We start from the raw sequence: 27,650 nt of genomic DNA on the forward strand, positions 1-27,650 counted from the left end.
CTGAAGAAAATGCAGAAGCAGAGACTGCAAAGGACTCATATGTAGGTCTTTGAAGTTGGAAGGACATATTGAGAATATGCATGGCATATAAAAGGTATTCATTTCCCCCCCCCCCCCCCGGATGTTTTCATGTTTTATTGCTTTACAACATTGAATCACAATGGATATAATTTGGCTTTTTGACACTAAACAACAAAAAAAGACTCTTGTGTCAAAGTGGAAACAGAACTCAACAAAGTGATCTAAATCAATTACTAATATAAAACACAAAATAATTGATTGCTTAGGTATTCACCCTTTAATATGGAACACGAGGCATCACTGGTGCAGCCAATTGGTTTTAGCAGTCACACAATTAGTTAAATGGAGATCACCTGTGCAGCCAAGTTATTTCAACTGATTGTATTAAAAATACTCCTGTAACTGCTGGTGAATCGGTATCCTGGCAAAAACTACACCGTGAAGACAAAAGAACACTCCAAGCAACTCTGCAAAATGGTTATTGAAAAGCATGAGTCAGGAGATGGGTACAAGAAAATTTCTAAGTCACGGAATATCCCTTGGAGTACAGTTAAGTCAATCATGAAGAAATGGAAAGAATATGTCACAGATGTAAATCTGCCTAGAGCAGGCCGTCCTCACAAATTGAGTGACCATGCAAGAAGGGAGATGGTGAGGAAGGCCACCAAGTGATCTCTGACAACCTTGGAGGACTTACGAGCTTCAGTGGCTAAAATGGGTGAGACTGTAGATACGACTGTTGCCCGGGTGCTTACTAGTCACAGCTTTATGGGAGAGTGGCAAAGAGAAAGCCTCTGTTGAAAAAAACTCACATGAAATCTTGGCTAGAGTTCGGTACATTTTCAGGTATTTATGGTTCCAGGTGAGAGGTACAGGCTCAATGGGAGAAAGAGCTTTATATTTCAGTGAATGGTTTGCCTGTGTGAATGGTGAAAACAGAGATTCCAGAATGAAATTAGAAAAGGGTTTGGAGAAAATTAATTTAAGATAGACATAGGACATAGGAGCATTACTATCCATCCTGGCCAGAGCCTTTCTCCACAAGTCTCCTTTAACCTCTGGTAAGGAGGATTCAATTCTGTGCCATTATCCTCCTGAACTTGGCCATGCTGGATGCTTACATCTAGATCTTCCATATTTCAAACAACTATGTACATTTCAGTCTTCACACGCCTTATCATATTTCCAACACCACTCTGACGTCCTGTCAAGTTCAGTGAGTTCTACTGCAAGTCAGATGCTAACCAACCTCCAAATAATCAATGGTCCTTGCAGACTGACTGGTCTGATCCTTTCTCTCTTGCACGGTTCATGCAGTTCTTGTTGCACAGTTTTACTAAGCAGGCATCAAAGTGTGGTCACTTGTGGACTGATGATGTCACTCTCAACTCTGAAGACATCTTTTTTCTTCTTCGTTTGCCCGTTACACTGCTGGCATTTAGGATATCAATGCAAGTCCTCCATCATTCACAGCTTCCTTCATCGTATCCGTAGCCTCCTCTTGGTTTTCACTACTGTCAGTCGTGCAAGTCCTGGGTGGAGACTCAGGAATGCCGTTGCACACAGATGTAGAAGGATTCTTCATTGTTGTTTTTGTAACAATTTTGTTTGACCAGTCAGGGTTGTTAGTCCTGAGCTGAACCCCCCAAACCTAGAGGACCGGTGGAACACTCTTAGTCTGGGCTGTACCATTTGAGCTGTTTGGCATGGGTGACTCTACCAAAAGCCAAAGCATAAAGCCTTGACTCCAGCCATTGGAGTCCGGGTCATTGAGGCATGCAAGCCTTCAAAACATGACGAGGTTGTTGTCCTCTTGGGGGTCTGAAGACATCTGATGCACATAAATAAGATGAATGGGATTATGCTATTCTCTTCAATGTAACATATCTGCTCTACCATGTTGCAATTTCACATTTAAATAATGCTCACCCCTAAATCAAAACCTACAACATTGAATAAAGCAGTTCTGTCTGATCCATTTACTATGAGGGTGGCTTTAATATCTTTTCACTAAAAGTTTCACCTCTGTAAAGATATTTTTGTAAGCAATACAATATCCTGCCACATGTACCTGACATTTCATCAACAATTGTCATTTTTAAAATGCTACAACACTTTATCAAATTTAGCTGCAGTTAATTGTTTCACCGAGAGAGTCTCTTGTTCCATGACTTTCCATTTACACTTCATTTAGTTATTACTAAGCCTGCTGGCAGTGAAAACAGCCTTGCTTCAGGCTGCTTTTTATTTATCATGATTTGCAGACAACCTAAATTTGTCAGATAGTTGACATTTTTTCCTCGCATATTTTAGTTCAGCCAATAAAACGAAGGATATTATAAAGCAGTCCATTTGCTCTTGGAGTTCAGGTACTGCTTAAAGTCAGTTCAAGAGCTTAGTGAAATGCAAAGTAAAACTACAGATACTAGACATTGTACAAATATTGTACAAACATAAAGAAATTGGACAATGATGATCTATGGAAAGAGAAACAGAGTTAATATTTTTGATTCTAAGATTCAAGTTATATTATCGAAACATGTATGCAATATACAACGCTTAGATTTGTCTTCCCACAGACAATCGCAAAACAGAGAAAACATGGAACCCTTTCAAAGAAAAACATCAACCCCCTTCCCCAGAACACAAAAAAGTCACAAATCACACAAACTGCAAAAAGAGTGAAAGAAACACAATATAAAAGAGAAGATGAAAAGAGTCTGTGCATATTCAGTTCAGTTAAATCTCGCGCTGTGATGTTCATTATCTGCAGGCTGCCCTGATCAAACTAGCCCAAAATAGCAACAATAAAAAGGAGCAACCAGGAACCAGAAGCATTTCATAATGTGAACTAACAGAGTCTAATCCACAAACCATGTCACTTAAATCTTTCCCAAGACACAGGCATCATCCTTCACAGCACTGAGGGAAAAAGAGACTATTCAAATGCAGGGACTTACTTCCAGGAGCAGCGAGCGAGAGGGAGAGAGAAACTGTCACCCATAGGTTTCTACCTCCATGGCAGCAAGAAGAGGTTGGTAGGTGGAGAGTGAGCAGCTGCCCGCCTTCTACTCTTGCCTTGATGATTTCAGTCTTCCTCGACACTTTAATCAATAAGATTGTCCCAGATTGTTAACTTTCTCCTTCCTCAGATGCTGCCGAGTTATATCCAATATATTGAGTATATCCAACAGGTTAGTAGCTGGTTGAAATCTAGATAGTGGTGCTTATTAAGGAGATAAAGACTTCATTGGCAAGTCCAGCATTTGTTTCCCACTACCAGTGATTTTGAACACCTAAGTGGCATGTGAGACCATTTGACAGGGTGGCCCTTTGTTGCTGATGTTTGAGCCACAGCCTAACAGCACCAGAGTCTTGGGTTCAATGCCAATCTCGGCTGCTGACTCTCTGGGGTTTACATGTTCTACTGTCACCTTGTGTGTTTCTTCCAGCACTCAGTTTCTTCCCATATCCCAAAGACAGATTGATAGGTTAATTGTGTTGCCTCAGGTGTGTTAGAAATGCTAGATCAGTGGGGAGGGGCGTAGTTTAAGATGTGGGGAGAATTTAAAAATGGGATTAATGCAAGATGATTGCAAATTATTGATTGTTGACTGGCACAGAATCAAAGGTCCAAAAGGACTGTTTCCACACTGTAGCTCTTTAAATTTAAGTTTCTAAAAAGCCAATGGACCAAAGGAAGGATCTTGACTCAAAACATCAAAACATAAACTTCCAATTCACCTTACATATACGAGAAGTTCTACAGATGCTGGAAATCCAAAGCAACACATACAAGATACTGGAGGAACTCAGCAGGTCAGACAACATCTATGGAAAAGAAGAAACAGTCAATATTTCAGGACTGAGAAGGAAGCAGGAAGATGCCAGAGTAAAAAGGGGAAAGATCCTTGCTGGGAGGTGATAAGTGAAGAGCAGGAAAAGATCAGGAGCTGGAGAAGAAAGAGTCAGATAGGAGAGGAGAGTGGACCATAGGAAGAGGGGACCCAGTGGTAAGTAAAAGGCAGGTGAGAAGTAAAAGGTCAGAGAGGAGAATAGAGGAGGTGCGGGAGAGGAATTTGTTTATCATTAGAAGGAATTGTTATTCATACCATCAGGTCAGAGGAAACCCAGGTGGAATATAAGGTGTTGTGCTTCTACACTGAGGGTGGTCTTATCTTGGCACAAGAGCAGCTCCTTTGCTCATATGGTCTGACACTGTGTTTCCCAAGCAAAAAGTTTGTTGCTCCAGATTTGAACATCTGCACCACGAGACGGTGAGGTAATGAGCATTTTGTCAAGCAGCCTCTGGTACAGTCTCACATCATGAGTGTCTTTTCACAAATCGTGCTCTAGATTCTCTGAAATAACTTGCACGGTCCTGCTTTTCCGGTGGCTAGCTGTAATAGACATTATGTGTCCAAGAAGTAACACTATTTATCAAATACAAGTCAAGCCACCCTTCTGATCTGGTAGATCACCACAGAGCTTGCTGAAGGGATGGTCCTGATTAATATATCTTCAGTTCACCAAAGGCTTTGCATCAAGGTTACACAGCAGTGTGACAGATACTCTTGCTGCCTCATATTCCAGTGGTTCAGATTAAATACTGATCTCTGGAATTGCTTTTATGGAGTTGGTACTTTCTCCCCGTGACTGCATGGGTTCCTGCCCATATCCCAAATATGTTCTGGTTGGAAGACTAATTGCTTACCGTAAATTACTCCTGCTCCAAAGGAATTCATGTGCAAACTGGCATTTCCGGACCAAATTTGAATCACTGAAGACCTCAACAGCTGTGGCAGGACTTGAACACTATCACCTCCCACAAAGTGAAATCAAGCGATATAGGTGACAACAAGGCTTCCAAATGAACTCAATACCTTTTATGCTCGCTTTCACCATCAAACCATGAAGGCACTTTCATGAATTCCTCCAGCCGTGTGATTTTGTTCTCAGAGGACGATATGAGAGCGCCCTGCAGGTGGGTGAACCCACGGGAAGCATGTGACCCAGACGAGGTACCTGGCCATGTATTAAAGACCTGTTCAGATCAACTGACTGGAGTGTTTACCAATATCTTTAAACTCTCACGTCAACAATCTGAGGTTACCACTTCAAGCAGGCTTTATTAATACCAGTGCCTAAGAAGAACATAGGAGCCTGCCTCAATGACTATCGTCCAGTAGCACTTACATCCACTGTAATTAAGTACTTCAAGAGGTTGGTAATGAAACATATCAATTCCTGCTTGGGAAGCAAATTGGATCCAGTACAATTTGTGTACTGTTACAACAGGTCAACAGCAGATGCCATTTCATTGGCACTTCACTCAGCCCTTGATCATCTGCACAGCAAAGACATATACATCCGGATGCTCTTCATTGACTACTGCTAGACATTCAATACTATCATCCTGAAACTAATCAATAAGTGTTATGTTTTGTAATTCCAAAACTTTAAACTAATCAAAATAAAAACAGAGAGCTGAGAAGAACATGTCTAACTTCATTTTTACTTTAAATGAATCGCGTACTTATGACACAGTGGTGTGATGATTTACGTATTATTTGTAGCTAATTATTTAAACAACAATGAATGCTTAATCAAACAATATCTTTACAATATTACTCAAATATTGATGAAATATTGAATACACAACAATAAGCTTCAAGACATAGTCCTCAATACTTTCTTATGCAACTGGGTCTTCAATTCCCTCACTGGCAGACCCCAATCAGTTTGGATTGGCAACAACATTCACACAGCTCTTCCTACCCTTACACAGGTGGACAAAGCAGGTGGTTGTATAGGACCAGGTCATTTGTAGCATGCACACACTCACGTGGTCACTCCCTGCAGAGAGATTGCTGGGAAGGGGATACAAGTGAAGGGAGCTATTGGAGGAAGGGAGAGCAGAGCTCCAGATACATTGCACTAGTTGAATTGAAGCGAGCATGACACAAGTTTATTAAAGAATGGTTACTCGTAAAAACAATGAGTTATCACTGGTACCTTGTGATGTCCAAGTTTTCCTGAGCCCATCAGAAGTGAAAAACAATTGTGCTGTATGCCATGTATGGTGGGATTCATCAATGTCCTCACTTTGGCCTCTTTATTAATCATGCTTTGCAGTTTAGCAAGAGCCTAGGCAGCACCTTGCCAGCAGCAATTCTGTTAGCAGCTTCATTGCATTCTTATAGTAATATAACCAATCTCGTCAGGAGCGTGATGATTAATGTTCCCCAGGCCACTGTTAGAATCAGAATCAGGTATATGTATCACTGGCATATGTCATGAAATTTATTGTCTTATTAAAGACGAGGTCTCAGGGTACTTGGAATCATATAATAAAATAGGCCATAGTCAGCATGTTTTCTGCAAGGGAAAATCTTGTCTGAGAAATCTGTTGGAATTCTTTGAAGAAGCAGCAAGCAGGATAGACTAAAGAGAATCAGTTGATGTTGCGTACTTGAATTTTCAGAAGGCCTTTGACAAGGAGCTGCACATGAGGCTGCTTGAGAGGCTAACAAGCCCATTGTATTACAGGAAAAATTCTAGCATGGATAAAGAAGTGGCTGATTGGCAGGAAACAAAGAGTGGGAATAAAGGGAACAACTTCTTGTTACCTGTCGTTGATTAGTGGTGTTCCACAGGAGTCTTTGTTGGGACTGATTCTTTTTATGTTATATGTCAATGATTTGGCTGATGACATTGATGGCTTTGTTTCAAAGTTTCCAGACGATATGAAGATATGTGGAGAGGCATGGGTCATCGACTAGTGGTTTCTACAGGGCTCTTTGTTGGGACTGATTCTTTTTACGTTATATGTCAATGATTTGGATGATGGAATCAATAGTTTTGTTGCAAAGTTTCCAGACGATATGAAGATAGGCGGAGGGGCAGGTAATTCTGAGGAAGTAGAGAGGCTACAGAGGGACTTAGACAGATCTGGAGAATGGGCAAAGAAATGGCAGATGTAATACAATGTCAGGAAATGTATGGTCATACACTTTGGTAGAAGAAATGAAAGGGTTGACTATTTTTTAAATGGAGAGAAAATACAAAAGACTGAGGTGCAAAGTGATTTGGGAGACCTTGTGTAGGATTCCATAACGGTCAATTTGCAGGTTGAGTCTGTGGTGAGGAAGGCAAATGTGATGTTAGTATTTACTTCAAGAGGACTAGAATATGCTGTTAAACTAGTATATAATGTTGAGACTTTATAAAGCACTGGTGAGGCCTCACCTGAGCAGTTTTGGGCCCCTTATCTTAGAAAGCATATGCTGAAACTGGAGAGCGTTCAAAGGAGATTCACAAAAAATGATTCCAGGATTGAATGGCGTCACGTGAAAAGCATTTGATGGCTCCGGGGCCTGTATTCACTCGAATTAAGAAAAATGAGGAGTGACCTCAATGAAACCTATCAAATGGCGAAAGGCCTTGATAAAGTGGATTTGGAGAGGATATTTCCTTTGATGGGAAAAGCTAAGAGCAGAGGACATAACTTCAGAATAGAGAGGCATGGAGGGATATGGGGAGAAGGGAGAAGATTAGGCTGCGAGGAAAATTGAATCAGCCACGATTGAAATAACGGAGCAGACTCGATGGGTTAAGTCACCTAATTCTGCTCCTCCATCTTATGGTCTTTCCGGCAGCTGTACAATGTAATACATAATAATAGAGGAAAAACTGTGAATTACAATAATTGTATTTATATTAAATAGTTAAATTAAATAAGTAGTGCCAAAGAAGTAGTGAGGTAGCTTTAACTGATGGATAAGTATTTAAATACTAAGCATTCAGATGGCACAACACATCAACAGCACCTGGACAATGTCTCCTCGCATGATGACAAAACGTTTGCCAGTAAATTGCCAAGGTCAGAGAACAACTCAACCCAGCCATTGTAAAGCATTTGCTTTGCAAGTCTAGTTTTAATTTACTCTAAATAATAATTGAATAATACTTTTGTCTACTACAAGTTTTATTGTAACTAACCAAATCACTTGAAATTGTTGTTTCCATTTTCAATAATTGCATGTTTGCTTTCTCTTTCAGTTTATTGCCTTTGCATCTTTATTGTTCATCCTCGTCTCTATCACCACCTTCTGCCTTGAGACACATGAGGCATTTAACGAGATTGTTAATAAAACAGAGCGTGTAAAAAATGGGAACTCATCTCAATTAATCCAGCACCTTGAGATTGAAACAGACCCGGCACTGACATATGTTGAAGGAGTGTGTGTATTCTGGTTTACTATTGAATTTTTAGTCCGGGTTACATTCTGCCCTCACAAACTTGAATTTGTCAAAAATCTTCTAAATATTATTGACTTTGTGGCAATTTTACCCTTTTACTTGGAAGTGGGACTCCGCGGACTCTCATCAAAAGCTGCAAAAGATGTGCTGGGCTTCCTCAGGGTGGTAAGGTTTGTCAGAATTCTTCGAATCTTCAAGCTGACCCGTCACTTTGTGGGACTTAGAGTGCTTGGACACACTCTCCGTGCAAGCACAAATGAATTTCTACTCTTAATCATTTTCTTGGCTTTGGGTGTGTTGATATTTGCCACTATGATTTACTATGCTGAGCGAATAGGAGCGAACCCCAACGATCCAACAGCCAGTGACCATACCAAGTTCAAAAATATCCCTATTGGATTCTGGTGGGCCGTTGTCACCATGACAACACTTGGATATGGAGACATGTACCCTCAGACATGGTCAGGAATGTTGGTAGGAGCTCTCTGTGCTCTTGCGGGTGTCCTCACAATAGCGATGCCCGTACCTGTTATTGTCAATAATTTTGGAATGTACTATTCACTGGCCATGGCAAAACAAAAACTTCCAAGAAAGAGAAAGAAGCACATCATGCAAGCTCCTCAAGCAGGGTCTCCAACGTTCTGCAAAACTGACCTGACTACACCTTGCAACAGTACTCAGAGTGACCCATGTCCTTTTGGGAAGGATAAGATGGAGTGCAACAGAACAGGTAAGGCACACCTGCACTGAACGGAAAATACGTAATCTGGTAAGCTATGGACTTAGACTGGTATGCGCACTGTGGCTGAACATAGAATTCAGTGTATATCTGCCCTTTTAAAAAGTTATATTTTCTAACTTTTTAATTTCTGTCATGAGCAACTTAAGATATATGAGTCTGTATAATGGGATTGTGTAATTGTAAAATAAGGTAGCTTGTTCATTTTAACACAGTCAAAACTTCCTAATAGAAATTCACAAGTGATAAGCAACAAATGTTTATTCAGCTGTCCCTGTTATACAAACATTATAGACTTCAAGATATTGACCAAATGGGACTTTTATGAGACACCGGCTTTTACCAGATGTTCACATCCCCAATAAAAGGAAAAAATGAGAATAAATAAGCAAAAGGCAATAGAAGAGAAGCTTCAACTTCCTTCTACCTCTGTCACATTAGAGAACCCTGAGTAGCCTGCAGGTAGGTACCTTGGATGTGACATTGATAATCCAGTTGTACCTACTTTTAACATTAGGAGGCTACTTCAATGCCCATTGGATGATTTTAGTCCTCAGGACAAATGGACAGAGTATGCATTAAGAACTTTTTGTTCATTTGCACCAGACATTGAGAGGTCAAATTGCTAAAACCTGGTTCCTGTCAATTGAAGTTTTTGTGAAGCCAGGTGATGTCTGCCTTGTTTGCTTCACCTCTGCAGCTCACGGACTAGTTTGGCCATCCTGAACAAACTTTGCACTGACTTCTTGGGTATCACAGGTAGGAAGCAGAGATTCACAAACATGAGAAAATCTTGCTGATGCAGGAAATCCAAGCAACACACACAAAATGCTGAAGGAACATCAGCAGGCCAGGAAGAATCTAAGGAAAAGAGTAAATAGTCGACTTTTCAGGCTGAGACCCTTCATCAGGACTCGGCCCGAAACAGTTTCTGTTTACTCTTTTCCATAGATGCGGCCTGGCCTGCTGATTTCCTCCAGAATTTTGTGTGTGCTGCTTAGGAAGAAGAGATTACCCATGTTTTTCCTTTTAATGATTTCCTTGTCAACAAAAGTACAGTTTCATTAATTTTTCTTCAAGTTACAAAATATTCAGTAGACCCTGTGCCAATGCTTTCATAGGCCTTGGTTGTAGTTTAACCAAAGTCCTTACCCACTCTCAATAAACGAAACAGCTGACAAACAGGAAGTATCACGAAAGCTTGTTAAAATACTAGATATTTGCACACGCAATGTTGACAATTAAAACTGCTTCTGCCTAGCCTCAGAGGGACACTAATAGCATCTAAATTGGTCTAGAGACAGCAGTGACAGTGCACATTGTAACATCCTGCTGTTAATGGGCAAGTTGGAAGCCAACTGCCAAAGACACCCAATCCAAGGAATGAAATTATTTATAAGTAGCCTGCACTCCTTCCTCTTCCTGAGTCTGAAAAAAAACTTAAGGATATTTATTACTTGAAGGCAAGGATCCAATATGGTCATTGAAAATGGCAACATCTGGATCAAGTAGGCAGTGTTTGAAGTGCACGCAGGTGGATTGCATTTGGGTGTAAAATTCGTCCTGGGCAATAAATTGTTAGCATGGAATGAAATAATAATTGCAATTGGGTAACTCTCGCCATTTTGTAATAATGAATTTTCGTGAAGATCTTAGATTTTCTCCTTAAGCATAAATGTTCACCTGAATGTCAAACAGAGAAGGATATCTGTCAGGTAGAATGCACATGCATTTTGCAATTGTCTTTCATTTCACCTGTTAAGATAAGCTGCCAGGTATAAGACTTCTTAAAGCTTTTTGCCCCATCATTTCTTTATCTGAGTATAAGGAAGAAAAACTAGCCTTTGGTTCTAAGTGAATCAATCATGAACCCATGAGAATTTTGAATGAATGAAAGCTGGTTCATCTTTTAAAGATTTGTGGTTGCATTTGATTGAAAATCTGATTTACAACTACACATATCTTATTAACAACTAATGAAAAACTGAAATAATTCCGCAGCACAGATTTCCCGAGAACTTTAGTTAATGTAGTAATGTGTAAAATGACCTCATTATATTTACTTGAAAGTCTTAACAATAAAGTGTCACCATTTTATATCCTAACTGGTTATTTCTGCATCAGATCTTGAATGATTTAAACTTGTCAAATGTTAATGTGTCATTTTGAAATGTACATTATTGTGAATTCCATATCAATTAGCTATTATGATTAATGTTGAATGAATCATTATTTGTTATATAGAATGCCAAATTTTAGAACAAATGAAACAAGCTTTACAAATTTTTTTTCCAATTGATAAATTTAGTTTTATTTCAGATGGATGGTGTTACCCTTTTGCTCATGATGTATTTTCATATTTGACAAAAGCGTCTATATATTAATAATCCTTAACATTTGCAACAATAGCGCATGTTGTTAGTTTTGATTTCTTGACTTCACTGAATTATGCTCTTTGTGGATGTGCATGTTAACTTGACAATTGCAGGCCGTTACAGAATCCTTCCCACTGAGTGCTGGTCTCCTCGCTTAATGTGTTCGGCATTTTCACCGCTATTCCTTGTTAGTGCACTTATTGATAAGAAATAAATATTTCACACAGAAACATCACCTCAAGCTTGCATGCATCGGTTATGAATTCAGATTGTAAACTGTTGTTTTGATATAGTGATGTATGTTCAGTAACAATAAATGGAATGGTGATGTGAACAGTGTTGTCAGGTGAAGACAGTGCAGGAAGTGACCAGCCACTATCACCTGAAGACAGGCTTCCAATCAGACGGTCTAGCACCAGGGACAAAAGCAGAAGAGGGGGAACGTGTTTCTTGCTCTCAACGGGTGACTATGCTTGTACAACTGACGGAGGGATCAGGAAAGGTACGCAATTCTCCTTAAAAAGCTTAAGTGAAAGTTCTGGAAGTTATTGCAAAAGCTAATTTAGAAAAAAAAAGTTCATTTTCCATATCATACTACTTCTCTGTGCAGTCATTTTTCTCGTAATGCATTAACTAATGAACATCCAAGTATACATTTTTGAGTCTGTGTTTGTGTATGTTTTCAATTGAGATTGTTCCTACGTGTATAAACCCATCAATGCTCCAGTTAGCCCAGGCATATCTGAGGAGTTCATCTTTAATATTTAATCTGTAACTTATGTTGTTATTTGATTTCTAGAAATAGTGCAGAATATAATTAAGTGATTAAGTTTTGCATATCTTATTTAGCTTTATCACAGTTTACTTTTAAACAGAAGCCGTAAACTATGAATTTGAGGGTTTTATACAAATGCAGAGTTCTGAAAGTTAATACATTTGCATTAATAAGTTAGCATCTGTTTCAGTAGAACTGCTATGTTCAGCCAGTGGACAGAATTAACTATATTATGCTAAAATAGTCACATAGTCAGTTCCCTTATAATAGAAACAAATGTAATCTCTGATGTAACCTGTGTAGAGCTCCTGTTAATGTGTTTGTCCCACTTTTTCTCTGCACAATTTAGCACATTCATTGATGCATTTGGCACAGAAAAGTTTACGAGCCCCAAATCACTCTTAAAGTGATAGATTTTAACCAAGCCACTTTGTTGTAAAGCAAATCGTGTTTCATTGCATTGAATTTTGTAATGTTGTTTTCTTGGCTATTAACTGATGCAAACTGATATCTGTGCATTTTTTTTATTTTTGTAAAAGGATATGAAAAGTCCAGAAGCCTAAACAACATATCTGGCTTGGCTGGTAATGCTCTAAGACTGTCTCCAGTAGCTTCACCCTACAGTTCACCTTGTCCCCTGAGACGATCTCGATCTCCCATCCCATCTATACTGTAAACAAGCTTAGAATAAATTATTCAATATATATTCTACTGCATTACAATATAATTGAGACAGCAGCTTTAAGTGTGGCCCTACCAGTAATATTTAAAACCTGCATGATACAACTGTAAATATAAAAAAAATTGCATTAATTGAAGTTTCTGACCTTTGCATTTAATCTTTGCAAAGTAATGCGTCTTGCTTATATGTTAATTTTATTACATTACCATTGCAAATTAAGGGGATTTAGAAGATCTGTTTAGCCACTATGTTCAATGATAAGTGTTTTTCAGGGAGATACTGAATACAAATATGTGCTTCCAAATGATATCACTCCATTGGAACTTCATTTCTGTGACTTTGCTCCATTTTGAAGATGTCTTGACTTCTGTCTGAATTCACACAATGTGACTTGGGTTAAATCATTTGCATGGAACATTCTGTCTCATCGTCTGCAAGCAATGTGCACTTTCTGGGACGTGGATGGCTCTGGATATTTGTGTGTATTGCACCATTTGCTGAACAAAGCTCTGACCAACTGTTCTGCATGTTGGAATTTATTACTGTTCTGTAGAGAAGATGAGTAATGAAGTGTGTAGAACTGAGTGTTTCCGATTGTTTACATGCAGATAACTGCAAAGATGTTGTCTTTACTGGTTACACGCAAGCAGAGACAAGCGCACATTCTTAATGGCGTCAGGAAGGCACAAACATGAAAAGAGGTAACATATCCATCATCTGGGTAACATTTTCAATCCAACGAGAAATGCCTAGCTGGTTTAACTGAAACCATAAAGGACCTCCATATTCATGTCTTAATTATTAACATATATATGTACTTGTTAACTAGATGAGTTACTATATGTGTATATAGTTCTATAAGCATGATCTGCATGATAAATTCTTGTAAAATATGTATCAATGGAAATATACATTTCTGATATTTAGAGATGTACATTGTTCAGTTTTGTTAACATTATCAGCAAATATATTTATTTTAAAGATTTCAGCAATGGATTTATTACTATATTGGTGCTGCTGTTACTGACTGCAGTGTTATCAAAGGATTTCAGACTTTTTGAAATGGTAAAAGGGATTTTAGCCATAATGATTTTTCTGGATGAATGCTGCATGTAAAGTGGTGTTAAGCAGAGCTTATCTCAGAAGTGACATGGGTAAGACTTCAATAGAGTTAAAATATCATTTTACAAAAGTATCTGGAATCAGTTGTCCATGAAGTGAATCTGTGGTAAAGTGGATGAGCTAATTATAAATATTGTGTATACATGGTCTAGGGTGCTTCAGCTGATTACTGAGGCAGGAGCTAGTTATGCTGAAATCAGACATTACTGAAACTGTATATAAAACATGTATATCATTGGTAAGAACAATGTTTTTTTTCTGTATTAACCCTGTTCCCTGCAATAAATAAGTCTACACTATAGTGCTATAGACATGTTAAAGCACGCAATTACAGGAAACACAGCTGGAATTAAATTTAAAAAATCATCTGGCATTTAATCATATCCATCTTGAATTATTTTCTGCTATTTTTGTGAAGTCGTTAAAATAAAATATTTTTGTGCAATTTTGTTACAACCTATTGTTGTTCAATATTTTATGTTTGTGAACATATGAACATATTAAACATTTATTTTTTAATTTACTGTATGTTTTTGTGGTCTGTGATGTACATGATCTGGGTACAGTCAGTAAATCTTTGAACTGTGTGTATGAAGTTCATGGTAGTGTTGAAAGTGACCTGATGATTGATATTAATGTTATTTCTTATCAACTGTTAATCATATTAAATTCTATTTGTTTATTTATTTCTTTGTTGAGACACAGTGTGGAATAGGCCCGTCTGACCCTTCAAGCCATGCCAAGCAGTCCTCTGATTTAATCGCAGCCCAATCACGAGACAATTTACAATGATCAATTAACCTACTAACCTGTACGTCTTTGTACTGTGGGAGGAAACCCGATCACATGGAGGAAGCCCACGCAGTCACAGGGAGAATGAACAAACTCCTTCCAGCAGCGGCAGGAATTGAACCCGGGTTACCTGGACAACAAAGCTTTGTAGTAACCACTGTGCTACTGTGCTGCCCTGAATACACAATGCTATTTTTAATAGGAAGGACAAAGAGTTTGATACATTCTAGTATTGATGGTATTAGCCTCAGGAAGACCGAGTGCACAAAAACTGTTATTTTATTTACTAACAAGACCATAAGATTTTAAACAGAGGGTATTTAAAAGAGCATTACAATATTAGATATATTATTTCTGGAGCAGGAAGGCTAAATGAGGAGTACATGAGTACCATCAGATTAGGAGAGAAAAGCATGTTTTCTTTGGATTACAACAGTTTCTAAAATAGAACTAATAGCCTTTCTTCATTACTTGGTGTTGTTGCTTTTAAAGTGACGCAGAGGATGTCGTAACTTAACATCAATATTGTCACAGCTGTAACTGGAAAAAGAGTCTCACTTGCTCAGTCTCGGGTGACTTGTTCATATGTGGCAGTGTAGTTGCTGAAGGATTGCTTTCCCAGTGCCTTGGTTTTCTCTACCATGATTGAAAGTGTTGTGACTGTGAGCGAAGTTACCATGAGAGACGCTGAAGCTGGTGGATATAGAAGTCTTTATTCAGCAAAATGAACAGCGGCTATCATACTGGTGACACTCTTAGTAGAAGCCCCCTGACCCAAGGGTACATTTCATTTTTGTATGTTAAACAACTGAGGTCACAACAGGATGATTTCTTTAGTTACAATGCTTTCATAATGCTTCCTTTGATTTACATATAATTTTCAAACACCCAGATCTTCACACCAACACACCCAAATGAGTGTTAATTACTGCTGTAGAGAGCTGCATTCATGCATATGCAGATATCTCAGGTGAATGGGGTACTTAGTGCATTCATGCATATATAGGCATCACAGGTCAATTGGATGTTTCCTAGTCTGCAATTAACTCCAAAGAGCAGCTCCAGGAAGGCCAATGTTCTGAGCTGCACTTTAAATTTAATCCATAATACATATTCAGATCTGAAGACTGGTTACTGTTGAACGTAATATTTGCTATATTCCATATCTCCAGAATACACCCTAACAAAAGTAAGATGGGAATCAGGATTTATACAGGGAGAACTTCATAAGTGGAACAACATGAATGCACTGTTATATAGTATGTATAGTATAACAGGCATGTAGTGCATGGTCTAAGTATAACTTTATTACATTGTCATAATAGAGATCCAAAAGATTTTGAGAGGGAGCAGATTTTAAGCACTGATATTAGCACAGTCTGTGTTGTGAGAAGCAACAACGTGGTTTGACCAAGATAATTGTTCCTCAGAGCACAGAAGACTGCAGGAGAGAAATGATAAAGATATTTTAAAAAATGCAGTCAGAGTTTTTCCACTGACGTTGGGTGGTACTACAACCAGAGGTCATGGGTTAAGGATGAAAAGTGAAAAGTTTAAGGGGAACTTGAGGGGAAACCTCTTCACTCAGAGGGTGGTGAGAGTGTGATTGAGCTGCCAGTGCAAGGTGTGCATGCGAGAAGTCTGAGAGAAGTTTGGATAGTTACATGGGAGAGATGTGGATGGCTATGATCCGGGTGCAAGTTCATGGGACTACACACAAAATGCTGGTGGAGTGCAGCAGGCCAGGCAGCATCTATAGGAAGAGGTACAGCCGACATTGCGGACTGAGACCCTTCGTCAGGACTTGACCCAAAACATCAACTGTACTTTTTCCTATAGATGAAGGCCTGTTGGCTTGTTGCGTTCCTGTTGCGTTCCACCAGCATTTTGTGTGTGTTGCTTGAATTTCCAGCATCTTCAGATTTCCTCGTGTTCATGAGACTATATAGTTTAAATGCTTCGGCATGGACTAGATGAGCTGAAGTTTTCTATGACTCAGAGACTCGGTAAATAACAGAATAACAGATAACTATGTTTCACTTCCCCACAATGAAGCTTTTCATTGTCTCCATTAATATTTGGAAAGTAGAAAACAGGAGTGGCACTGTTTGACATTTTCCTCAGAAAGGCTTTTCTAAGGAAATGTAAACCAATTCCCCATAAAATATATATGAAAAATTATGAAATGCCCAATTTGTGCTTTGCATTTCTACTGCAGAAGCTAGAACACTTAAGCATACACACAGAAAAGAAAACAACAAATATTGCAAGTGCTGAAATTTGAATTAAAATACTGTAAGTAATTAGTATATCAGACAGTACCTATGGTGAAGGAACTTGCTGTAGGTACTAACTGTTTCAGAGTTACAATATTTCATCAAAGCTTCGCACTTTTCAATGATGCTCTCAGACCTGATGAATATTTCCTTTGTTTTCCTAATTTATGCAGGAAACCATAAGCTATTACAAAAATTAGACTCATTGTGATTTGCTCATTTGTCTCATAGTAGCATCCCATATAAAATTGATTCCTCTTCAAAATGTTGCAACCACATAAACTTAATTGTATTAACCAATCATTTCTAATTTACTGCACTGGGGAATATTTCTCTCATGAACATGAGGAAACAACAATAAGTTTGAGGTTCAGAATTGATATTGAAAATATTATTTTCTCTTACAAGTGCTGGAAGAGGTCATTTTGACTTTAGCAATATTGTAAGTCAATGAGAAAAGTCAGGAGAGATGTATAAAGGGCAGACAATAATAATGATGTTAAAATTAATACAAAACAATTTAAAAATACCTCCAAAGTAAAACTGACAAATCAAAATTTAACAGCAAGTAATTATTTCTGTAGCCTTCATTGATTAGAGAACCAATACTAATGTTGTTGGGTTCAAATGAACCAATGGCAAATGACAAACCGGCTTTCAAAACAAGCTGAGCTTCTGAGAGCTTTGTCTACAATTGAAATTTATATTGTGGTTGGTATTTTTGTATGCTGCAGTCCCTCGTTGATCTTGTATCTTAAATTATCGAGTTTCACTTAAACTATATATTGTTACCCAACTGATGAAACATGGTTTACTGCAAGAATGCAAGTACACCAATTCATTTTACTCTCCTCCAAACATTAGTTTCAACAGAAAGGATTCTGTTATAAGCAGAGAGCAGGTTATCCCAGTCTCTTCTCACACTCTCTTCTCAAAGTTAAAGCAAGGCCAACAGTTTAGGAAGCCAGCTGAAGATCCAATTCTAACATGCCAATAAATTTGTTAAATTCAGTTAGAGTAGCTGAATTAGGCAACACAGAATCAGAACCTACAACCCACTGAGTCCACATTGACTAATAAACACTAATTTACACTAGTCCATTCTTCCTCCATTCTCTTCAACACCCTTAGAATATATCATTACCATTGCAGTATCTTCACTCTAGCTGGCCAGTTAATCTACTCATCATTGACATGTTGAAAACAAAGAACCTGGAAGAAACCCAGGAAGTCTTTATTGAGATACAGCGTTGAGTAGGCTCGTCGAGCAGCGACAGGCAGCAACCCCCGATTTAATCCTAGCCTAGTCATGGGACAATTTACAATGACCAATTAACCTACCAACTGGTACATCTTTGGACTGTTGGAGAACATATAAACTCCTTACAGGCAGCGGCAGGAATTGAACCCATGTCACCTGTACTGTAAAGCGTTGCGCTAACCACTATGATACCATGCTGTCACGGGATGAGTGTGCAAACACCACACAGATGGAAACTGAGGCCTAGATCAACCCTAGATCATGAAGTTCTACTAGCTGCACCACAGTGTTGCCCCAATCCAGATTTAATATCTCTACTACACTCAGCCAAACTATAATCGGAATTAATAAAACTGAAAATTCTGGAAGTTTGAAATATAAAGCAAAAAATTCTAGAAACACTCAGCAGCTCAGGCAGCATCTGTGGAAAGAGAAACTGTTAACATTTCAGTTCTGGAGCCTTTTATCAGTTCTGAATAGATACTGTCTGACTTGTCAAGTTTTGCCAGCATTTTCTGTCTTTATTTCAACACTCCTTGTTAAGTTCATGCCAAAGGATAAAAATATATCCTTGACACTTGCTCTAAATATTCCAAAATTTTATAGTCTGTTTCCAAAATTAAGCTCCAAGTCAATGTAGCCAAATCTCAGAAATGGAAAGAGTATGCAAATAAGTAAGATGGCTTTCTACCCTGAAGAATTTACAGATTTATTTATTTATTGAGATACACTGTGGAATAGGCCTCTCCAGCCCCTCGAGTTGCACTGCCCAGCAATCCCTGATTTAACCCTAGCCTAATTATGGGAGAATTTGCAATGACCAATTAACCTACCAACCTGTACATCTTTGGATTGTGGGAGGAAACCGGTGCACCCAGAGGAAACCCATATGGTCATGGGGAGAACGTACAAACTCCTTACAGACAGCGGTGGGAAATGAACCCGAGTCACTGGTACTGTAAACTGCTATGCTAACCACTACACTACCTTTCAATTGTATTCCTTGAGTCTGATATCAGAGTTGTCTATGAATTAAAAAAAAACTGATGACTGAACAGGTAAGCAGAAGTTTACCTCGTAGATTTAAGGGATAGATTTTAAGGAGAACCTTAAAGGACTTGGATGGTATGACACACCAGAATGGAATAACTGGGCAAGAGGTCAGCATTTATATGTTTTGCATTAATTACTGTCATATATATTGTTTGATCAAAAGGTGTGTTTCTGTGTTGGGATTTTGCAAGCAAGTCATTTGATGCTGTTTTAATTTTGATAATGGTTAAGTGTAAATACACATAGACTGTAAAACATTTCTGCATATACTTTTATAAATATATGTTCAGATATTTACCATGCATCAATGACAGAATTTTATATAGAAATTGAATATATTTACTTTTCCTCCTTTAAGCTACTTCTTAAGATCTAACTTAGTATACTTTGTACCCTGTATTTGGAAGGGAATGTAAATATACCGAATTGATATGTGACTATGACAAGAAATCAGAACTATAGTGTTAGTGTTTAATTGATGTGGGCTCTATTAGCATCAGTTTGTGATTGATCCAAGGCTGAGGGGAGTGTATGGAACAATGCTAATGATTGGCCTTTATAGGAATTCAAGTCAAATCTGTTATCATTTAACTATATCCATGTATGCCATCAAATGAGACAATGTTTCTCTGAACCAGGGTGTAAAGCACAATAGTACACATATGAAAGTAAGGATAAAAACTGTAGATGAATTACTCATAAATAAGTAAACTGAAGTACATAAATTAAATATTGTCAGGTACAGAAAAGATTAACCAGAGATACTTTGAATATGATGCAGCAGGGAGCTCAGAAGTATAATGGCCTGAGGGTAGAAACTGTTTCCCATCTTGACTGTTCTTGTCTTTATGCATCAGAGTCTCCTGCCTGATGGTAGAAAGTTAAAGAGGATGCTGGATTGATGGGTGAGATTCTTAATAATACTAAGGGCCCTGTGTGTTCAGCGCTCCTGATAAATAGATGGTGGGAAGACCCCTTTGAACCTCCTAGCCATTCCTTTGTAGGGACTTCTGGTCAGATGTTTGGCTGCTCCCAAGAAAGATGGAGGTGCAACTTGCCCGGCTACTGTCAGTCGTGGTCCTATAAAATGTTAAGATTTGGAGCTGTGAAGAGCCTCACTTGTCTCCGTCACCTTAGGAAGTTGAGGCTCTGCTGTGCCTTCTTGTTCAGGGAGATGAACACAAGAAATAGGAACAGGAGTTAACTAAATAGCTTCCTGAGTTTGCTCCATCTTTCAATAAACTCATGGTTGATTTTGGCTTAAACTCATTTTACTGCTTATTCCCCAAAGCCTTTGATTTTCCCTTTAATCCGTAATCCATGAAAGTGTTCAGTAACATGCAATGGACAGCGAGGAGTAGCTCTGTGGAATTGACTTTACATTGATATGAATAGAGGAAGTCCAATATAGGGATAAACTAGCATAGGAGAGATTCATATCAGTTAGCATTGACACAGGGACACAGCAGAGATTCAGTCAGTAGATTTAATTTTGGATTGACAGGAATATAGTCAGGATTTAGCCATTGGACTAATATGTGAGTATGGGGGAGATTCAGACAAGGATTAGGTTGAGATTAATATACTAGGATTAGGTTGAGATTAATATACTAGGAGTAGTTTGTGATTGATTAGTGACATCTGAAAGAATTAAATTGCTATCTATTTTGAGGAACATGTTAAACAGACCCTCATTATTACTAAGGTGTATATCTTTGTGTTGAGAGATGGCTATTTGGAGGGGTTGTGGCCCCTTCACCCTCCAAACACGCACACACACACACACACACACAATTGACACAGTAAAGTAGGGAGAAAATAGAGTAAGGGCTTTCGTTTAGGATTGTTTAGAAGTAATAGGAAATAGGAACTGGGAGGAGGAGAAACCATTAGAATAAGTAATTGAGCTCAAAAAGTAATAAGTAAGACTCAAACTGAAGAAGTAATAAATAAGCCTCTGGGTGGTAGAAATAGTAGGCGGGCTGAAGATAACTCAGGTATGTATATGAGAAGGTCAGCCAGTAAATTTTAAATTTGGTTTGACCAACAGTAAATATAATTTGACGCATTCATGATGAGCCAATGGGCCTTTTTCTATTGCTTGGAATAAATCGCAGTAGATGAATATTTTCTTTGTGATCATATGAATGTCAACACTGTTATGGCATGTTTGTCTTTCCATTTCTTTTTCTGTCTCTGTTTGGCAAGAAGAAAGAACCAATGATTTATTGCAAAATTCAGTTTGCACTTCTGGTTTCCATTGTGATCTAATGTTCTATGTGCTATTCATGGCATAAAAAATTCATGGTCACTTGGTCTAGGTTCTACCTTCCCATAATGACCCATATTTTAATTTTGAAAATAATTTAGAGGAACTTACCTGTACAGTCCATTCCTTTGTGGTGGGAATATCAACATATAATATTATTCTAATAATAATTTAAGCCTATCAATTATCTAGAGATTCAGAGCAACGATTAATTAACTATAGCACCTATTTCCAGCAGTTCATTTATTTACATTGTACATTTCCAAGGCCTCTTAAAATAAAATTTTCCGATTCAACTTCTTTTTGAAAGTTATAACAAAACATACACATATAAAATAATTTAAATGTATTCTTAATTGAAACTGTCACCTCCTGCTGAAGGGATTATCAATGAATCTTAGAAAGTGAAATTGGAACAGACACTGACATATTTGGACTCTGGCTAGATCTAATATTGCTATAAAATCTTAGAGGTTTGAGTAGATAGTGTAAATTTCATTATGTTGTCTGTGGGATATAACAGCGGCAGATAGATCAGTACCCCTCTAATTCACTAGGCTCTGGGTTCAAGTTCCACTCTACAATTGAGCATAATAATTTAGACTGATAATCCAGTTGTGTACTTAGTGGTGAACTTCTCGATTGCAATAGTCCTTCCTCTCATTTGTTTATCTGATGCCTATTTGTTCTTTCAGGTTTATGTTAAAAATCCCCAGGCACTATTTGGAAAGCAGAGAAGTTTTCCCGGATGTCCCAGCCCATACTTATTTCTCATTCAATTTTTTGAAAATATTATCCTGTGATTATCATATTCCTATTGTGATATGCTAATTGACAGCCATGTTTCTCACTTGACTACACTTGAAGAGCAAGTTTGTAGTTTCATTAAAATAATACACAGGATAGATAGCATTAACATCCATTCATTAACATAGCGCATAAAGAATGCGTGCCCTTTATTGTTTGTCAGATATAATGTACTCTGCCGTTCAGGAAAGTTATTAGTTGAAGCTGCAATGAGAAGCATTGGTTCTGGTATTATCTATATAAAATAAGCTGGAAATCCAGAACAACACACACAGAATGCTGGAGTAACTCAGCAGGTCAGGCAGCGTATATGGAGAGGAATAAAGGGCTGATGAAGAATCTTGGGCCAAAACATTGACTTAGTGGTGAACTTCCTGACTGCATTAGTCTTTCCCATCAGCAGTTTATCTGTGGCCTCATTTAAAGACTTTTCTTCAGTCCTTTATTCCTCTCTTTAGATGCTGCTTGGCCTATTGAGTTCCTTCAGCGTTTTGTATGTGCAACTCAGTATTTTTACACAATAGAAAACCAAAACGGAGATAATACATAAAAATAAATTAACTTTATATTCCTATTGTCCTTTATTATGCATTATATGTTAAACATGTCATGAAAAAATTATTCTAGGTTTATTTCAGTCATTTTGAAAAGTTTGAGCCAGTTAACACATGATCTAATCTGGCACTGAATCACCAATGGAGTATCATGCTTCAGAATGCCGTATTTGGCTGACAGATAGGATGGCCATGTCTCTTAAGAGATCAGAGCAGGAATATGTAGTGTAGTCAACCACGAGAGCCAAAGGCCAATGAAAACAGAGATAAAGAATAATCCTATTTTAAGAAGTCACAGAACAAATTGCTATAAGAAATCCTTAAGACCATAAGAATCCATCTCTTTCCACTTTGTTGAGATCCTTTACCAAGATCTAGATGTCTGCCTCCAGCCAATTTATAGTTTGCAGGCACTGGAGATAGAAGTATTGAATCTGGGTGACTCATTTGGAGGAAAGAAAAACCTGAAAGCAGACTTGCTGAGCAAACTGATGTGTTTTGTATGCGTAACATTCTGTGTTTTCTCACCAGTGGCTGATAGAGTTCCTGCTGGAAGCAGACATTTCAACATTTAAATGATGGGCGGTGATGTCAGTTGGACATCCTAGTATAGAGCAGCCTTTATGTTGGGAATTTTCACTCTATTAATTATCCCAGTCTGCATTGGGCAGCTAAGCCTTCTAAGCAGCTATATAAGGTAAACTTCTAATGTCTCCAAGTGATCAAGGACATGTTTGAATTAATGCTTTGTGAGTGTTTTTTGATTCACTAAGCTGATAAAGAAATATAGCGTTGCGAGTTCTGATACAGAAAATTAAGATTATACAGGAATTTGAAACATTAGGGAAAATAAAATTTGATTCCTGGAACAAGATGATTTAAAGTAATTGGCAAAACAAATAAAAACCACTTAAAGAGAAAAAAATCACACTGTGTGCTTTTGATAAACAGTGATAGAAAAGTTAACACAATCAGATTCATAACTTTTATTTGGGTAAATACTTGAGAAAAAATGAGACGATTAAAAGCAGGAAGATAGGATTAATTCAATGAGGTTGTCAAAGTGCCATCACAGGCACAAGGCACCAACAGGCCTCCAATGCTCAAGTGTTCTAAGATACTTTGACGGCTCCTACAAAGTGACAATCAGCTTCCCTATGGAATCTGCTATATTTATGTTTCCTGCAGGGAGAAGAGGATTGAAGGCATGCAGAGCAGGTAAGATCGCACCAGAAGAGAACAGCATCCAAACGCCGTCGTTCTCCAAGTCATGCAGACAGCTGGTGGTGGATTTGCCGGGATTAATCCGAAGTTCAGTGTCAGAATTGGTTAAGGTTGCTACTGGAAGCTGTGATATAGTGGTGCCCATGCTGGAAGGAGCCTGCTACCGACCCATGCCAGGGGATTGGCACTACCACTGACAGGCAATGTTAATAGTGCACTTACTTTGTTTTGATCAAAATAGATCATCTGCAGTATAGCTAATATGATGCCCAGTGATCTATGAACAAAAGTTGATGCATCATGCATTTATCATCTGTTCTTCTGCTGACGTGTAATACAAATGGATCATGTTTACACCTGTTGTTTCACTCCTGTGTTCCTGATACAATGCTGTGCTTAATGTAAATCAAAGGTTCCTGCTCCTTTTTTAATAATATTTTTGTTCATCATCATTTGTCACCTACCTACAGGAAAGATGTAGATGAGGTTGAAAGAGTGTGGAGAAAATTTACAAGGATGTTGCCAGGTTTGGAGGACCTGAGTTATATGGAAAGTTTAAATGGGTTTGGACTTTATTACTTAGAACACAGAAGATTGTGAGGAGATTTGATACAGGTGTACAAAACTATGAAGGGTATAGATACGGTAAATGCAAGCAGGCTTTTTCTGCTGAGATTGAGTGGGACTGCAACCGGAGGTCATGGGTTGAGTGTGAAAGAGGAAAAGTGTAAGGGGAATATGAGGGGAAACTTCATCACTCAGAGGGTAGTGATGGTGTGGAATGGGCTGCCAAAACAAGTGGTGCACGTCAGCTTGATTTCAACATTTAAGCAAAGTTTGGATAGACACAAGGATGGTAGGATTATGGAGGGCTATGGTCCTGGTGCAGGCCGATGGGAGTACATAGTTTAAATGGCTTCTGCATGGACTAGATGGGCCAGAGGGCCTGTTTCTGTGCTGTACTTTTCTATGATTCTATAACATCGGTTACAGACTGGATTATCTCTGACCCAATTTGCACCCTCGGAGAAAGGCTTAAATATGCTCCTAATGTACAATAAGGTGCTGCCCTTTTGCAAGGACTGTGACCAAATGTATTAGGCTTAAAATATTACGAAATGACAGCAGCTGGCTCCAAGAAGCATCTTCCAACCCAACACCCTCAAAATACTGATGGAACTCAGCAGGCTAGGCAGCACTGGGGGAGAAGAGTGAACAGTCAATGTTTCAGGCCAAGAACTTGGGGAGGTGAGGAAGATCTACAAAGTGGCAAGTGATAGGTGAAACCAGGAGGGGGAGGGTTTGAAGTGAAGAGCTGGGAAGCTGATTGGTGAAAGAGATAAAGGGGAAATCTGATAGGAGGGAACAGAAGGCTTTGACCTGCTGAGTTCATCCAACATTATGTGTGTGTTGTTTTGGATTTCCAGCATCTGCATATTTTCTTATACTTCTGATCTTCCAACACAGCTCGTTGTACCACACTGTTCCATAACCATCATACATATTGTGTGTTCAGCTCTGTGGAGTTGTAAGAAATGGGGGGGTGGGGGGAGCAAGATATAATGATTATGACTTAAGAACTTGCATTTATTAAGTGCCTTTAACATTGGTAGGATATCCGAAATAGCTTCACAGCTGATGGACTACCATCGAAAAATATTCATTGCTATGACCTATCTGACAGTTAATTAGTTCATTGAAGGATCCACGTTCTGAACAATGCAAACTGTTTTAACTTTGCTTGTCATGTGGCTTTTGTTGGCAAAGGCACATTTAAAGCCCATCCACAGATGACTTAGGAACACAGTAGTGTGTGGACCTTTTACTGGATAAATCCATGTGATATTATAGTTTCTAGGACTCAATCCAGCACTAATGTCAACATTCTTGGGTTTTCATTGGTCAATCTTGAAAGGCAAGAAAAAGAGAATTTCACTGAAAGTCAACTTGTGTGTGCAAAGGCTTTGAACTGTTTGGCCCTGTGGGTAACCATGGTGAGCAATAAACAATGTATGAAGTCTGCTTTAGGGTGACCCTGCTATAAACATCTGACTTCTTCTCAATAACATTTAGTGGCATGCATGTTTACTCTAAAGTAGATTTGCTTTGTTAGCTGTAACTACTTCCTCTGTTCTTTCCATGTACTCAAATGGTAATGAACAGAGGTGCAATCTCTAAGGAATCACAGTAGTTTTTTTTCCCCCTTGAGGAGAGGACTCTGGAGTGGTAATTAAATTACCTCTATTTGCTTATTGAGATACAGCGCAGAATAGGCCCTTCCAGCCTTTTGAGCTGAATCGCCCAGCAACCTTTGACTTAACCTAATCATGAGATAATTTACTGTGACCAATTAACCTGGAGGAAACCCAAGTGGTCATGGGGAGAGCATACAAACTCCTTATAGACAGCGGCGAGAATTGAACCTGGGTAACTAGTAGAGTAAAGTGTGGTGCTAACTATGTTACTGCGCATCTTATGTGCCAGTAACTCTAACAAACTGTCATGTTATTTCAGTATATGGAATTATTAATGAAATGAAAGTGGAATCAGAATATGTGCTAGAATTGATCCCCTATGAACCATATTTTAACTTTTTTTATCCAAATAATCTCCTGATCTAATCTGTTGAATTCCAAATCTTTAAAAATTCCTAAAAATAGGAGTTAATGTAAGAGTGACCCTGGCTTTGGGAGTTTACCCAATTGGTTCTTCAGGGTTCCTGCCTTTCTTCCATCAGCACCACACATGGGGTTGAAATTCATCCTGATATCTCTGTGCACGATCTCTATGAATACTACCTACAGGTTCCTAGCCAAGGATGCTAGCACATGCTAAATGATGTTGATGTTCCACTATTTCATCCTGGACCAGAAAAGAACTACTGAAAACTCCAAGTTTCTGTCACCTTGAAGGTAAATTTGCTTCTGGTCCTAATAAACTGAGGACACAGCTCAGGATCCATATCCCATTTTGTCTCACAGTTATCACTTGTCATGTGCTAGTTAACAATTCTTTCTGCCAGGCTATTGCAGTTCCTTTCCTGGGGCCCTGAGGTCCTGCCAGTTTCCTCCTTCAATTCCACCACCACCTTCTTAATGCCGGAACATCCCATCTGCCACAGCTGCAACCTTCCTCAAAAATGGTTGGTTCAGATAATTAACAATAATTGGAGAGAGTGTAATTTTGCAAGGCTGTATTTTTTTGCATGTGCTTCCCAATTATTCAATCCTGAAAAATCTGAGAAGTTTGAATCTCTGGATTTGCTTTCTTGCAGAAATATTAGGTTATACTATGGTGTATTCTGCAAATGTTCAGCATGATGTGCTTTTGTGTATTTTCCCAATCAAGTGGGTGTCTTGCCCGGCTAAGTCACACATCAGAAACTTGGATGCTGTTGCATACAGCATGATGTTATGTAGTGGCAGTTGGCAAGCTTTT

The 27,650-nt window shown here is 38.5% G+C and overlaps 1 protein-coding gene across 3 annotated transcripts in view; it reads left to right on the forward strand.

Moving 5' to 3' along the window:
- The window catches only part of LOC132398673 (potassium voltage-gated channel subfamily C member 2-like), a 179,883-nt gene extending 165,384 nt beyond the window's left edge, over positions 1–14,499 (forward strand). The window contains exons 2-4 of one of the 3 annotated variants that reach the window (XM_059978430.1): positions 8,083–9,013; positions 11,735–11,899; positions 13,463–14,499. In XM_059978430.1, the coding sequence (XP_059834413.1) occupies positions 8,083–9,013; positions 11,735–11,899; positions 13,463–13,524 (1,158 nt within the window). In that variant the 3' untranslated portion in view covers positions 13,525–14,499. Of the gene's footprint in view, positions 1–8,082; positions 9,014–11,734; positions 11,900–12,711 lie in introns of all 3 variants that reach the window. The other 2 variants (XM_059978429.1, XM_059978428.1) reach the window with 2 other exon arrangements.
- Positions 14,500–27,650: the final 13,151 nt, after the last annotated feature.

This window comes from Hypanus sabinus, chromosome 8 (assembly GCF_030144855.1).
Source record: "Hypanus sabinus isolate sHypSab1 chromosome 8, sHypSab1.hap1, whole genome shotgun sequence".
NCBI classification, from domain to species: domain Eukaryota; kingdom Metazoa; phylum Chordata; class Chondrichthyes; order Myliobatiformes; family Dasyatidae; genus Hypanus; species Hypanus sabinus.